At 52.4% G+C, this 15,383-nt stretch overlaps 1 protein-coding gene across 1 annotated transcript in view; it reads right to left on the reverse strand.

Moving 5' to 3' along the window:
- The window catches only part of LOC128588783 (A disintegrin and metalloproteinase with thrombospondin motifs 7-like), a 46,472-nt gene that overhangs the window by 13,670 nt on the left and 17,419 nt on the right, over nt 1-15,383 (reverse strand). Inside the window, 7 exon segments of the mRNA XM_053595591.1 lie at nt 590-735; nt 1,129-1,221; nt 2,147-2,291; nt 11,517-11,660; nt 12,967-13,116; nt 13,954-14,078; nt 14,428-14,511. Of these exon segments, the coding sequence (XP_053451566.1) occupies nt 590-735; nt 1,129-1,221; nt 2,147-2,291; nt 11,517-11,660; nt 12,967-13,116; nt 13,954-14,078; nt 14,428-14,511 (887 nt within the window).

Genomic DNA, 15,383 nt, shown 5'->3' on the forward strand with positions numbered 1-15,383 from the left:
GCCCAGAGAAGTGAAGACACTTACCTCAGGCCACACAGCCACCTATCAGTGCTATCCAATCTCATCCTGGACCCATGGTGGCAACTCTTATGCCACTAAGCAGCCCCAGCTGTGTGTTGCCTGTGGCCTAGGTGCAGGGCTAGACACCTTTGCTGTGTCAACTGCATTTATACCTGATAATGACTTCATCTGCTCCATTAAACAGACAGGGAAACTGAGGCCCAGAGAAGGGATGCAGAAGGCCCTTGCCCAAGGGGTGAAGAAAGGATTTGAGCCCTGATCCATCCAGGGGCTATGCTCCTAACCACTGCCCTCTCCTGTCCCTCCAGCTGCTGCTTTGTTGAGTGACCTCTGGATGAGTCCCTCCCTTCTCTAGACTTCAGTGGTCGCAGACCTGCAAGGGTGACCCTGTCAGCCTCCGAAACACTCCCTGGAAGTGACCAAATGTGGCCTAGACACTCCAGGCTTGGCCATTATAGGGACACTCCTAAGAGCTGGTGGCTGGGACATAGCAAGCTCCACACAACTGGCTGACTCTGCTTGAGTCCCTCGATCCCACACTCTGGGTGCCCCAGGGCCCCGCACTCACGCAGGCTGTGTGCACTGCCGCTCAGCGCTCTGCACACCCACGCCACAGCTCCGCGAGCAGACGGACCAGGCCCTCCAGCCAGACCAGCCACCGTCCACAGCCTCGGGCCGGGAGCCCACAGGTACACGTTCCCCATTGAGACACCACTACCGAGACAGACAGAGGTAGAGCACCCTCACTCCCAAGCCTGTCAGTCACCTGGATCACGTGACCCTAGTGAGAACAAAGTGTGAGGGAAGGCCCCAAAAGGCACAGAGGAGAAGGATCAAAGGCGTGAGAGAGGCCTCCTCACAATCACCCGTGCCCCAGGCCACACGGTGGAGCTGAGCAAGGAATAAAATAAGGTCCACATCCTGACTCTGAGCTGAAGACTTCTCAGAGAGTCATGGAATCAAGCCCTGCCCGCAATGCCTCAGTTTTGCAGATGGGGAGTTGGGCCATAAAGAGCTGGGGTCTGCTGAGAGCACAAGCAAGATCGCAGGGTAAGGTTGACCTGAGGTACAGACATCCCCACAGCTGGGGTTGGGGACATCCCCTACCTTGCTCTCCCCGCACCTGGTGCCGTCCACGGCTGCATCCAGCTTGGAGTGACAGGTGGTCCCCACGGAGCACCAGAGTGTGTGGCAGACATTCTGTGAGGAGGAGGGCACACTCTCACCCCCTCCCCTGGGTGCCCCAGGGCCCCGCACTCACGCACGCTGTGTGCACTGCCGCTCAGCGCCCTGTCCCCTCCCTGTCCCCAAGAGAGTCCTCTAAGCACCCATCCACATGGTAGGGATCTGCTGCGGACATGAGCACCCACAAAAGCCCCCACTTACTTTCTTTTTTTTTGAGACAGAGTCTCACTATATCGCCCTCAGTAGAGTGCTGTATCGTCACAGCTCACAGCAACCTCAAACTCTTGGACTTAAGGCAATTCTCTCGCCTCAGCCCCCCAAGTAGCTGGGACTACAGGCACCCACCACAACGCCTGGCTATTTTTTTGTTGCAGTTATCATCATTGCTTTAGCTGGCCTGGGTTGGGTTTGAACCCACCAGCCTCGGTGTATGTGGCTGGCATCCTAACCACTGAGCTCCGGGCGCCATCATCCCCCACTCATTTTCTGTCTACTCCCACCTCCCACACACTTCCTTTCTAGACCATGTGGGTTGTGGGGTCCCTGGGCTGGGACTGAAGCAAACCCGAAGAGCAGGTTTGCAGCTCAGAGTAGCCCTGCCCACACCTCTAGAGAGACCCCATTAGAAGACCCCTTCAGGCAGTCTCAGGACCCACAGCACAGCTTATCCTTCCCTCTGCAGGCCAGCACCAGCAGGGTTAAGGGACTTCCCCCAAGTCCCACAGTTCGCAAAGGATTGACCCAGAATTCAGACCTGTGGCCACTCATCCTGGGCCTCTCCTGCAGGCCACTTTGTGTCTTGAGTTGTCATACAGGGGGACTAAGCCCAAGCCAGACAGGGCTCCTCCCAGGCTGGTACGTGTAGGCCACTGAGGGCTATGATCGGAGGCTCCTGTCCTTTGGGTCCCCAAAACCCCCCATGCCAGATGTGCTCACTCACGTCCATGTCATCACAGAAGGCAAAGTAGGCCCCGTACTGAAGGCGGCACTGGTGGCTCACATCATAGAGTACACCAGGTGGTACTGCAGGGAATTCAATGACGTCCTTGGCAGGAGGGTTGTCCAGGCACAGCCCCCACCCACGGCTAGAGAGGTCAGATGGGAGAACATGGTGAGGGGACAGTCTGTGAAAGCTGCAAGAGGCCTCGGTGCCCAGGAGAGCAGGTGAGGTGAAAATGGCAGAGCCCTGAACTTTTGGGGGACTTCCAGGCATTCTTGCCCCCTCTATGCTGCCCCCAAGCCCAGTGCCAGGCTGGACACAGGCTATTTACGTACCCTTCTCTAGCCCCACTGATGAAGCCTCTCTCCTTGAAATGCAGCCAAAGGGCTCTTCTCTCAGAAGGCCTCCTAAACCATCAGGCCCTCACATGGCCTCACTCTGAGTCTCTGCAGCTCCTGGCCCCAGCCTAGACCTTAGAGCCAGGCCAGACGAGGGTCTGGAGAACATCATGTCACAGCTGATTTGACAGAGAGCTTCTGACAGCTCCACCCGGGCAGAGGCCTAGGGCCATCTGTGGAAGGACAAGCTCCCTGCCCTGGGAGAAAGCCCACGGGCCATTGTGCCGACCCCTACCCTACCGTGGGGCTGGCCCCTGCCTGCCACCCCCTGCCTTCCTCTAGCCAATGATCCCTGGCAGCAACAGGGGCAGGGCAGACCTGAGCAGGCACAGTTTGCATCCATCACAAACTCCAGCTGGTAGGGTGGTGTGAGACAACGCTGCTCAGACAACGGCACAGAGCAGGGAGTGTGGAGGTGAAGGGCCTGGCCTATGTCTGCTTCTGCCACCGCCCCGCCCTGTGCGCTCAGGAACAACTACTGCCTCTGGGACCAGGGACCATCCTGCTATCCTTGCTGGGTCCCGGGCAGGCCCCACTATGGTGACACTTAGGAGCAAGAGTGCCCTGGCATGCTGACCAGCCCACCCAGGACTCCCTGCTGTCCTGAAGAAATTGGAGGGTCTGGGAACCTTCTGGAGGCTGCACTGACTATGGAGAATTGAGCCAGGAGGACAGTCAGGATTTGGGGGAGACCCAGGCAGCAAGGACGTGGACAAAAGCAACAGAGGGAGGACTTTTTGGAACTTGAGGCCCATGGTTGGGCAGGGGTGGGCAGCACAAACCCTCTGGTTCTCTAGTTTGGGAGGCCTGAGGGCAGCTAGTGCCAGGCCAGCAAGCCAGGATGCGCATACACTCATGGTTGGGGCAGGCAGGGCTAGAGGAGGCACAGATAAGGAGGGTAGGGGCACAGATCCTGGGGTCTAGCAGGGAGAGGAGATACCACAGGGTGCAGAGAGGCTTGGGAGAATGTGCCGGGGTCAAGAAGCAAGGCCAGTGCTGCTAGCAGCAGGTGTGGGGCCAGGCTGGGGGGAGGCCAGGCCCTGGAATCCTAGATTCCAGGTTTTAGCCTGGAAGCTGGGAGGCGAGGGGAGGGCTGGGAGTTTTGTATGGTCTCTAAAGTCCCCTAGCCAGTGACAGGCCCCTGTCTCCCAGAGATACAGGGAACAAAGCCAGGTGACTAGACTCTGAGTCTAGGGGATCCTCCTGGAATTAGCCGGACCTGTGCTGGCTGGAAATGGATCCCTCTAACATGGGAGTAGGCAAATGACATGGGATGTAGCCCTTGTGTCTCAGGTGAGCACAAGCTAGGCTTGGTGTGTACCCTCCCATTTGCGCCTCACAAGGTCCTGAGCAGAAGACTCTAATTAGTATCTTTTCTACACACACAGGGCCCAGAGCAGAGTCACTTGGCCCAGGTCACATGAAAGGAAAACGATGGCCAGGATCTGAAGCCAGCGCCACATCGTGTCCATCTCTGGGCTGCCCCCAGCACAGGGCTCCTCCCCTCTAGCCACAAGCCCACCTCAAATACTTCACCCCAAATATAAGTTCAGATGTGTGCCAGCTGAGTCCTGGAGCTAAGAAGGGAGTATCCAGGGTGTTCCCAAAGCTTGAGGCTCCCAGGGCCTGGACCCAGGACAGAGCGTCAGCTGGGGGTGGTGGGGCCAGCACAGCCCTGGGTTTCCTCCTCCCCTCTAGTGAACTGTGACTCAAGGATGTGGCCCGAGGCTCACCCTCTGTGACCCAGATCCAGCCAGTGGGCTACCTGACACACGATGAGATCTCTGATGTGCCCCAGCCCACAACCACCCTTTGCTTAGGGCTGGACCCAGTGCGTAAGGGCCTGTTCCTAGGCAGCTGGAGTGACAACCTGTCAGGCCCACGCTGCATGTGTGAGAAGGGAGGGGGCATGAGGCAAAGACTCTAACAGGCCCCACAGGACCCATGGCCAGAATCAGGGCCATACTCAGGACCAGGTACTACTTGGGACACTGGAAACCCAAATTTCACTCTCTGCTCAGCTGTGGATGCCTGCAGCCCTGGGCCACCCCTCACCCTCTCTGGGCATTCAACTACTCATCTGAAGAGTATAAGAGGCTGATTCCAAAATAAAGATATAAATAGCACTGTCTCCTTGGGAAAAATCACACAGGCAGCCAGCAGCCGGCCCTTCCTTCCTGTGGCTGGCCCACTGCCAGGTTTCTCATGCTGCTGACACATGCCAGGGTTCCCAAGCCAGTCAGCCTTTCCCCTCTGCCCCTCTCCTCATGCTAATTATAGTGGGGCTGGGCAGTCCCACAGAGATCACAGAGTCGCCCACCTCCTATAGGAAAGACCTGAGTGCCTTCGTCTCTCACCACTCCCGGTTCTGAGTGTGGAGTTGTAGGTGGTGAGGCCACAGGGCCCCACACACGATTGGGCCTGCCTCTTTCCCTCAGACACCCTGCTGCCAGGGCCTCTCCTCCACAACCCCCATCCTAGCTGAGGCTCAGGAAATGCTGTGACCTCTTCCCTTAAAGCAGTTCTCAGCCCAGAAAGGTTCTTGGAGTTTTTCAGGCTAACCTAGGACTGGCTCTGGAAGCTTCCCTCCAGGCCTCTACTGCCTGCTGAAGATGCTTTACTCTACCCACATTCCTGGTCCCTGGCAGGCCCTGCCTCCACCGCAGCACCCTTCTTCCGCAGGCGTTCCCACAGGCCTGTGGAGGGCAGCTCTAGGGCTCCTTCGCCAAGAGGCGTTCCCCTGATCCCACATCCCACCCACAAGAGCTATCTGCCATAGTTAGTTATCTGCTAGTTATCCCGAACTGTCATCTGTCTTTCCCCCCCAGCTGGTGAGGGCCTTGAGGCACCACATCTGTCACCCTTGCCACTGTACCTACACAGGGCCTGCCGTGCATGGGTGTCTGTGGACACAGCAAGACCAAGAGTTTGCATTCAGCCTTGTCTGGGTCTACGCAGTCCGATAAACGTCTATTTGCAGGAAGCCGGGGGGTGTACGGTCCAGTGGGGTAGGGTCTATGGCTGCCTCTGAGATTCCCCTGAGCCCCAGAACCACTGCCCAACCCCCACATTTGGCACTTTGTATAAATCCCACTCATTCTGTCCCCCAGCCCGCTGAGATGGGGCCTGTCCTCTTTCTTGTCCCACCCTCTGCTATGAGAGAGACTGGTACCACTCTGCCCACTTGGGCACCCCCTTGCCTTCCACCTTCTTCTGGGCCCAGGGAACATGCTGCTCCTTGATTCCCAGGATGCAGAGGGGAAGACATAAAATGACCTGGGGCAGAGATTCTCCCTCCCAAGCACAGCTCCACTTGTGGGGCACACATCTTTCTTCCTAGTGCCAAGGCTCTGGGAGGCCCCAGTGCCCTGGCTCTCACCCTGTCCCCCACCCTCACTCCGGGCCCTGTGCCAAGTCCCTCACACATTCCAGCAGCTGAATGAAGACAGAGACTCATCTGTCTGTCTGTTCTGGAGCCAGGGTGCTGGGTGGCACCCTGAGAGGGGACAGCTGGGAACAACCCCTGGGGCTGTGAGGGGGTGGCTCTGATTCTGATTTTCCAAACTTTCTCTCATTCTCCACCCCTCTCTGGGGGAGGAAACACACTCTTCTCCCCATCTTTGCAGGACCGCTTCCCTGGTTCAAGTCCAGCATATTAGTTCAATACATAATAGATACTATGTATTGAATACTTAGCACATGGTTGGCACTGTGCTAAACATTTCACAAGCTTGCTCATTTAATGCTTGTGTAGGGTACATGACACCCCTGTCTTTGGAGGCTTAAAGGATAAAGCAACTTGCTCGCCAACATGAGTGAGCCAGAGTCTAGCTCTTAACCATCAAACTAAACTTCTTTCTCTGCTCCCAAACCCACTCCCCACTCCAGGAATCCCCCTCCTACCAGGGGGCCAGCATCCTTGCTCGCTCTTCTGCCTCTAAAGGATCTGGTCCATCCCTGCTTAAACCCCACAGTGAGTGAACTTTAAGAAAAATGTGGCACAATGAGCAGATTTATCTCTGCTCCCTTCCAAAACCCCACTACAGTGAACATGGAGGAATAAACTAGGCGCAAACCCACAAGGGCAAAGGGTAAGGGAGAAGTGATTATGGCAAGTGAGAGATTTCAACAAAGTTCTGGAGGCTAGAAAGCAGGAGGGGTGGGGGGAGCAGTAGCAAACTTGGTGGAGTACCTGCAGGGAGAAGCCACCCACAGCAAAGCAGGAAAGATTCAGGAATTAGAGTCCCAGGAAACCCAGGGGCCTGGGGGCCAGTAGGACAAGAAACAGAAGGCTGGTTGAAAGTCTGTGAGAACCAGCCAGACTCAGGGTGCCCTCCATAACACTGAGTGGCCAGGAAACTGCCACCTCCCTGCCCAGTGAAGGCCAAGGGTCACTCTCTGGAAAGCTGAACCAAAAGGATCTGGCCTAGGAACACCAGACACAGATGACAGCCCAAGGCAGAGGGATTTTACAGAGAAAAGTGAAACGTCAGGACACCTGCCTCTTCCCTATTTGGATGCCTAAATGCTGAGGCCACACCTACACTCTCCCAGGAAAAGACTAGAGGAGTTTCAAGCTATAACCCAGTTACAACCTAAGAATAGGGAGAAGAGGGAAAGGGAGGGGAGGGAGGGGGGAGGGACGGGGATTGATGGGATTACACCTGTGGGGCATCTTACAAGGGTATATGTGAATCTTAGTAAAAGTGGAATGTAAAGGTCTTAGCAAAATAACTAAGAAAGTGCCACAAAAGCTATGTTAACTAGTGTGATGAAAATGTGTCAAACGGTCTATGAACCAAGTGTATGGTGCCCCATGATCATACTAATGTACACAGCTAGGATTTAATAAAAACAAAAAGACTAGAGGAGTTGCCTCCCACCCCCACCCCAGGAAAACTAACTCACTGAGAACAATGACCCCAGAGACATTTTAGGATCTCCTAAAAAACAGCCCTATGTGTCCTGCCCGAGTCCATAGGCCTCCCACCGGCATATCTGTGTCTCCTTCTCACAGGAAAAAAATGGCCAAGACGCTTTAAGAAAAACTTTAATATGAAAGAAATTTAATTTCAACTCATTTTATTATTTTGGGGGACAGAGCCTCACTCTATTACCCTGGGCAGAGTACCATGGCATCAGCCTTGCTCATAGCAACCCCAAATTTTGGGGTCAAGTGATCCTCCTGCCTCAGCCTCCTGAGAAGTTGGGACTACGGGCAACTGCCACAATGCCCTGCTAGTTTTGATTTTTTAATTTTAGTATAGATGGGGTCTCACTCTTGCTCAGACTGGTCTGGAACTACTGAGCTCAAAGGATCCTCCTGCCTTGGCCTCCCAGAGTGCTAGGATTATAGGCATGAGCCACCATGCCTGGCCCTGAATGCTTTTGTAAAAAACAATCCATGGGGCGGCACCTGTGGCTCAGTGAGTAGGGCACCAGCCCCATATACTGAGGGTGGTGGGTTCGAACCCGGCCCCAGCCAAACTGCAACAAAAAATAACCAGGTATTATGGCGGGTGCCTGCACTGCCAGCTACTCAGGAGGCTGAGGCAGGAAAATTGCCTAAGCCCAAGAGCTGGAGGTTGCTGTGAACTGTGATGCCACAGCACTCTACTCAGGGCAACAAAGTGAAACTCTGTCTCTTAAAATAATAATAATCCAAAGGAAACAAAAATATTTCAGAGAGAAGAAAAAAATAAAATCCATTTAAGTAATCACTTCAGAAAGATAAAAGATTGTACCAGTGAAAGAGGAACAGGATTTAAAAAAAGGAATATAGGTCTGCCATCTCAAATCTGACAATGTAAGATCTGAAATGCTCCAAAACCAAAACGTCCTCAGTGCCAACATGATGCTCACAGGAAATGCTCACCAAAGCATTAGAGATTTTGTATTTTCAGATTTGGTATCCTGAACCTATAATGCAAACGCTCCAAAATCCAAAAAAAATCCTAAACCTAAAACACCTTTGGTCCTAAGCATTTTCACATTATGGATAAAGATACTCAACTTGAATTCAGTGAATAAGAAAGTTTAAAATTTTTAAAGTAAAACATAAAAAAAATTAATAGAAGGGTTGTAAGATGAAAATAAAGTGGATGTCTCCCAGAAAATTGAAAGATAAGAAAGAGTAAAATAAGAAAGTGAGAAAACAGATGAATATTAAGAGTTCCAGAAAAAGGGCAGCGCCTGTAGCTCGAAGGAGTAGGGTGCTGGCCCCATATGCCGGAGGTGGCGGGTTCAAACCCAACCCTGGCCAAAAAAAAAAAAAAAAGAGTTCCAGAAAAAGAAAACAGAAGATAGAAAATGATCAAATAAATAATACAAGAACATTTCCGAGAACTGAAAGACATGAGTTTCTAGATTCAAAGGGCCCAATGAGCAGCCCCCCAAATTAAAATAGACCAAAGCACATAATTGTGAAATTTAAAATCAGAAGGAAGGAAGGGAGGGAGGGGGTGAGGGAGGAAGGAAAGGAAAAGAGAGAACAAGTGAAAGAGTGAGAGAATCCTAAAAGTTTCTCCATAGTTAAAAGGTAATATTCAAAAGCTTGGGAATCAGAGTGGCATAGGACTGCTCCATAGCAATGATGGAAACCAGGAGACATTGGAAAAATACCTTTGACATCTGAGGGAAGTAAATTCTAACCTGGAATTTGATCTCAAATCAAACTATCAATCAGATATAAGAAAAGAATAAAGATACTTTCAGAGAGGCAAATTGCCCCTCTGCACGCTTTCTCACAAACTTACTTCAGGATGTGCTCCACCCAAACAAATAAAAAATCAAAAAGGTACCCTCCCAAAAGTAGTTCCAGGGATCTGGCTGTGCGCCTATAGACAGTGGTTAGAGTGCTGACCATATACACTGAGGCTAGTGGTTTCAAACCCAGCCCGGGTCAGCTAAACAACAGTGACAACTACAACAAAAAAGAGCCAGGCATTGTGCTGGGCACCTATAGTCCCAGCTGCTTGGGAGGCTGAGGCAAGACCATCCCTTAAGCCCAAGAGTTAGAGGTTGCTGTGAACTGTGACACCATGGCACTCTACTGAGGGTGACATAGTGAGATTCTGTCTCAAAAAAAAAAAAAAAATAGTGGCAGGTATCTAGGAAACAGGAAGCCCCTCCATGACAATCTTAGGGTAGGCCTAGAAAGCAACCAGTCCAACCCGGAGGACACAGTGAAGTTGGGGTTAAACCCCAGGAAAAAAAGGGAGCTGGATTATCTGGTAGAGATTGCTTTCTAGAAAATTGGATTAAGAGACATTATAGAACTGTTAAAAGACATGGAAGACTTAGAGAGGCAAAGAAAATCAAGTAAATAAAAAGACTTGTTCTTAAAATGAAATGTCAACATTTGGTTCATGGATGAAGACTTACACAATCATAATAATGAAAACAATGACTATGGACCTAAAGTACTTAGGTTAACACTATACTGAGATGGGAGGGGACAAACATTTGTGCAGGAAATAATGTGGAGTGCTAAATGCCAACCTTCTAGGTGATATCTCAAGAATCAAAAAATAGCAAGCGAGGAACGCTTTCTGGAAAAGGAAAGTAAGTATTTAGAAAAAGCTTAAAAGAGTTAAGCTTAAAAGCGAGTGCCTAGAGAAAAGCAATGGAGAGTAGGGAGGGGCAAGGCAGGTAGGTAATTTAATGCTCTGCCACTGGCACCTCGCTTAGTATCTTTGACTTTGTGCTTTGCAGGTAAAGTCTTTCCTCTGATGGGACAAAGGGGCATGTGTGTGAGCAGACACCGCCAGGTCCGTATCCACCATTCCTTGCCACCTCACTTGTATCTAGCATCCAATTTGCCCCAAAAGCGCAGAATCTACAGTGTGCAGGGTTCAGGGAGAATCACAGCAAGAAGACAAGCATGTTGTGTCTAAGCCACAAAAGGGGGAGAGGGATGCTGAGAGGCCACACTTGCCATTTGAATCAGAAATGCAGAAAGAAGGTGATGACCAAGGAGTTCTGTCATCCTTTTTATCATGTTCTTCTCTATATTAGCCAATGACTACACTGAAAATGATGACTACAGGAGGAGAGGGAAAGAGAGGGTACCCCGTTATTCCCTTTCAGTCTTTCCTTCCTCATCAGTAAGCTGAAGGTAGACAGTGTTGGTAGAGTGTGCATGTGTCAAGGAGTGAGATGAAGCCCATCCAGTTAATTGGCTTTCTTGTTTGGGGGGTTATTTTTTTTAGATAGTTTCACTCTCTTGCCAAGGCTGAGTGCAGTGGCATCATCACAGCTCACTGCAGGCTCCATCTCCTGGGCTCAGGTGATCATCCCACCTTAGCCTCCCAAAGTGTTGGGATTACCAGCATGAGTCACCATGCCCAGCCAGCTGTATTAGTTTTGTGTAGCATTTCCACTGTGGTAGTATATATGAGCTATGGGAGATAAACGGTACAATTTCGGTGGTTCTATATATAAGTTAAACGCTCTCATATTTGCACCTAAAACTGGAACTGCACAAATAGAAATGAGAGGTAAAATATAAGTTTCTTACATAGAACATTAAATGGCAAATAAAATACACCACAACAAATTAAGAGAACGCAAAAGAAAGGTCAAAGCTTTAGAGTTCAGCCCTTGAGAAGCACTTTCTCCCTGCATTTCACTGGCCCACGGGCTGGGCTGCGCCTCCTCTGGCTTCATCTCCTTGGCCTACCTCGCCTTTCCCTGAAAACTACTCTGTTTCTACATGCCTGCAGGTCTCTGCACAGGCTTCCTCTAGCAGAAGGAATTTATCTCCCTTCTGGACAATTGTGAACTTGATCAGACATCAAGCTTTAGCTCAACTGTCCCTTCCAGGAGGATGACTGGGACCCCAGCCCCACATCTTTATCAGGTACCCCTCTAAGCTCCCCTCCCATACCCAACACTGCAGTGACACTGCATCTCCCTCTTGGACTGTGACCTTACATAAAGTGTGGGTGCCCCAGGCTGGGTGAGGGACTTACTCGAGGAACCTGGTGACGTACTCTCGGCTGCAGCGGGACCAGGTGAGGGAAGCAGCGTCGTACAGGAGCTGTGGAGACATGATGAAAGGCCGTTTCCCAACAGGCTCACAGTCATTGCCGCTTCCGTCATGCTGAATGCCAAAACTGTGTGAGAGCACAGGCCCCAGGGGCAGGTGAGCCGGAGGGAGGCTATCAGCCTGCCCCTCCCCCAGAGACCTACGAGGTATACAGTGTTAATTCCCAGGGCCAACTCTGCTACCCAATGGCTACGGTCTTGAGAAGGTCACATGCCCTCTCCGAGCCTCAGTTTCCTCAATGCAAAATGAAGGTATGACAGCTAGTGTCCCGAGGGGTTCCACTTTTAGGTGTACCTGCCTGAGCCAAAAGTGAGGGCCAGGACCCAGAGCAGCCCTCTCTTGCCCAGGGGTTGGCCTGACACGACCCCTGCAACCTCGCTGACTTAAAAGCAGTCCAACAGGACCCCCCAGCCCCCACCTCCCCGACACCCAGCTCCTATCCCAAGCCTGTGTGCTGGAGTGAAGGGAGATAAGCTGCTGCATCACAGAAAAGGCCCAAGAGATCATCCCCAGGAAGGACAGAAGAGAACAGTGGTGCCAGGCACCATGCTGAACACATTCGGAAACGCTGTCTAACTCACTCTTCATGATTATCCCCAGAGAGGCCAAGGAACTAACCCCGAGAACACAGCCAGGATATGGCAGAACATGGCAAAGTGAATCCTTCTATTGCCATGAGCAACTTCAGGGACCCGCAGGAACGGCCATCACCCGGGGAACCCACACATCTGAATGGATTACCCCAACACCTCTGACCAGCAGAGCTCTCTGAGAACCTGCCTTCATCAGCTTGCTGGACAACCTAAGATGCTGCCATATTCACCAGATAAACAGGGTGGGCACAGGTGGCTGCGGCTGGGGCCACACTCAGATGTGAGGGCCCCAGGCAGCAGTATCAGTCAGAGAGCTTTGGGCATGACTGAATCCAACCCCCTCAATCTATAGGAGGCGCTCAGAGGCCCAGAGAGGGCAGTGCACTGGCCTAGGGTCACAGAGCAAACAGGAGAGGGATGGAATAGGGACCAGGATGGAATAGGAATCAGGAGTGAAACAGATAAGCACTAAGGGCGCTGGGGTGAGACAGCCAAGGACCTACAATGACTTGGGACTTCCTGTCCCATCTCAACCCCCTTCACACAGGGCTCACTCCACACCAGTCCCAGAGGTACCCTGCAGGCCTGATTGACAGTGAAGCAGCCTGGCTGTGGGTGGGGACAGTGCAGGGGCAGTGTGTGTCCAGATCAAGATGGAATTCCTTCCCCAAACAATTTTCTTTTTTGCGATTTTCTGACCCATGGGCTAGCTGCCCAGTGCCCCCAGGTGGGGAGGGTGAAGCCAGGCTCTTGGCATGGCAATGAGGGCAGGCATAGTACCTGTGCCCAAGCTCGTGGGCCACAGTGAAGGCCAGCGGCAGGCCTGTGTCCTCGTTGATGTTGCAGCTGTGGTGTGGCTGGCACATGCCCGCCCCGTGGGACAGGCCCAGGGTCTCGCAAGGCTGGTTCATAGCTGCACACAGGTCCTTCCTGCACAGGTAGAGAGAAGTGGCCTTCAGGCTACCCAGACTAGTGCCAGGCCTACTGGAACTGAGGAGACCAGGGAAGGGCCTCCACTGACCCAGAGAAAGAAGGACATCACCTCCTACACTCTGTGATGTCAGGCTGGCACAGTGGCCATCTGGGGAAGTGGGTGCCCTCATTGACACACAGCACACTGGGTTCCATTTGGGCCTGGGAAGCAGCCTTGTGCACAGAACAATGCTGGTCACTGTTCTGACGAGGGTGCCCAGCAGAGGGCCAGTAACTCTGCCTGGAGTTCACAAACTCTGCCTGTGAACAGGGGATGAGGAGAGAGGGTGGTGGTGAGGTGGCTGTGACTCTCAGGCAGGTGTCCTTCTTACAGACCTGCTCCGTATCCAGACTGCGAGGGTAAATGTTTGACTACACAAGGGATAAAACTGCGCAGAACTTAATGTGTGCACACGTGCATCCAGGACACATACATGCATGCACGCAGAGAACTAGTGAGGGCTAAGCAAGTCCGCGGACCAAATCAAAACCAAGTTCCTGGTTGGGATACTGTGAGATGTCATCACCAGGACAAACAGAGCAAGGGCACATGGGGCCTCTGTGCTAGTTCCACATGAGAATGCACAACTATTTCATTATTTCAAAATAAACAGGTCCCCCTCCCCCAAAGGGTGGTGGAATCCAGCCTTGTAACGAAGCTGTGCAAACTCTCTTCACATGGGGCTCCCCTAGAACGGGTTGTGTCCCCCAACCAGCACTTCTCCCTCAGGGTCAGGGAGCACTGCCCTAGGCACGGCTCTCCTGTCCCTGAGCCTGCCTCTCCCGACTGGGCACCTGGTGAGCAGGATGGCAGTGTCGTGGTGCAGGGGGTGGGCGTCTCCCTTCATGTTGATGCTTTTCTGCCACTTGCAGAAGCTCCGCAGGGTGTTGTCAGCATGGTGTGTGATCTTTAGGTCCTCCTGCAGGCAGATAGAGCTGCTCATGCCTCCCCTGGGCTCAAGAGAGTCAGACCCAATTCTTCTCCACAGGAAGGCAGGAAACCAAGGCCTACAGCGGCAGTGCTGGACAAGCAGCAGGCCAGTGGCTGCAGTCCATCCTCCCGTCTCACCACCCCTCCCGCAGGCACCTCCTAGGAAGGACCTGAGACCTGAGAGACACCCAGCTGGAGAGCGGGGGGTGACAGAAGACACTGCTCAGGCCAAGGAGGCTATCCCTATGCCTTTCCATACAGAGCAGCTCAGGCAATGGCAGGAGAGCTCTGGCAGCTGATGCCCACTGCAGGGACGGATGGGGCCACAGGCCTCTCACCTCCTCATCCTCCAGCAGGACCAGGCGCACAATGGTGATGTGGATGGGGTTCCCAATGCTTGGGTCATGAAACAGGCCGGCCACCTGTCCAAGAGATGGGGGTCAGACTGTAAAGAGGATATAGGATATGGGCAGCCCACCCGGGGAATGCACACCCATGCTCACACAGGGTGCTCACAAGGTGCACACAGGCTACACACCAACACGGTGCCCATGCAGCGAAGCATGTCCCCACATCTGCACATGTGGTGCTTCAATCCAGCAAGGGCAAAACCTGGGGGGGAACAAAGCCTCTCAGGCCCCTCTTAGGACCAAGTGAGGCCTTCCTGAGCACTAGTGTGGAGTCTATTTGCAAGTGTCACCTCCTCTCAGCTCCGACTACCCAGTGCTGGCTTCTTGGCCCATCTCAGGGTGCGAGTCCTGCTAACTGCCCAGGCAGTCAGCCTGGCAGTCCTTCTTACCCTGGAAATGTCAGGACCAGCAACCTCGAGGTGATCCCTCCCTGAGGCATAAGACCAGGGTAGAGCCTAAAAGGAGGTAAGGTGGGGCAGGCACATGCCACTTGAGGCTGCCCACTGATTTGCTGTCCCATCCTCCCTGGGGCTGACAGCCATGTGGCCAACGGGGCAGGTGTGCACATCTGGCTACATGGGGGCTCTCTACAGAGCTCCAGGAAAGAGGGCCACCCCGAGGGATGGAAGGTATACCAAGACACAGGGAAATGGGTGGGGAGAGATAGCTTCCCTTTTAAAACTCCCTCAGAACAAAAATGAGGGACAGTTATCAGTGGGCAGAGATAGCAGGACAGATCAGTTATGAGTTGACTTCTAGAAGTGCATAAAGCACAATTTTATATATATGTATATATATTTTTATATACATATATGTATACATATATATTTGTTTATATGTACATATATAAAAATATATATATGTATATATATATATATATGTTT

This window comes from Nycticebus coucang, chromosome 6 (assembly GCF_027406575.1).
Source record: "Nycticebus coucang isolate mNycCou1 chromosome 6, mNycCou1.pri, whole genome shotgun sequence".
Taxonomy (NCBI): domain Eukaryota; kingdom Metazoa; phylum Chordata; class Mammalia; order Primates; family Lorisidae; genus Nycticebus; species Nycticebus coucang.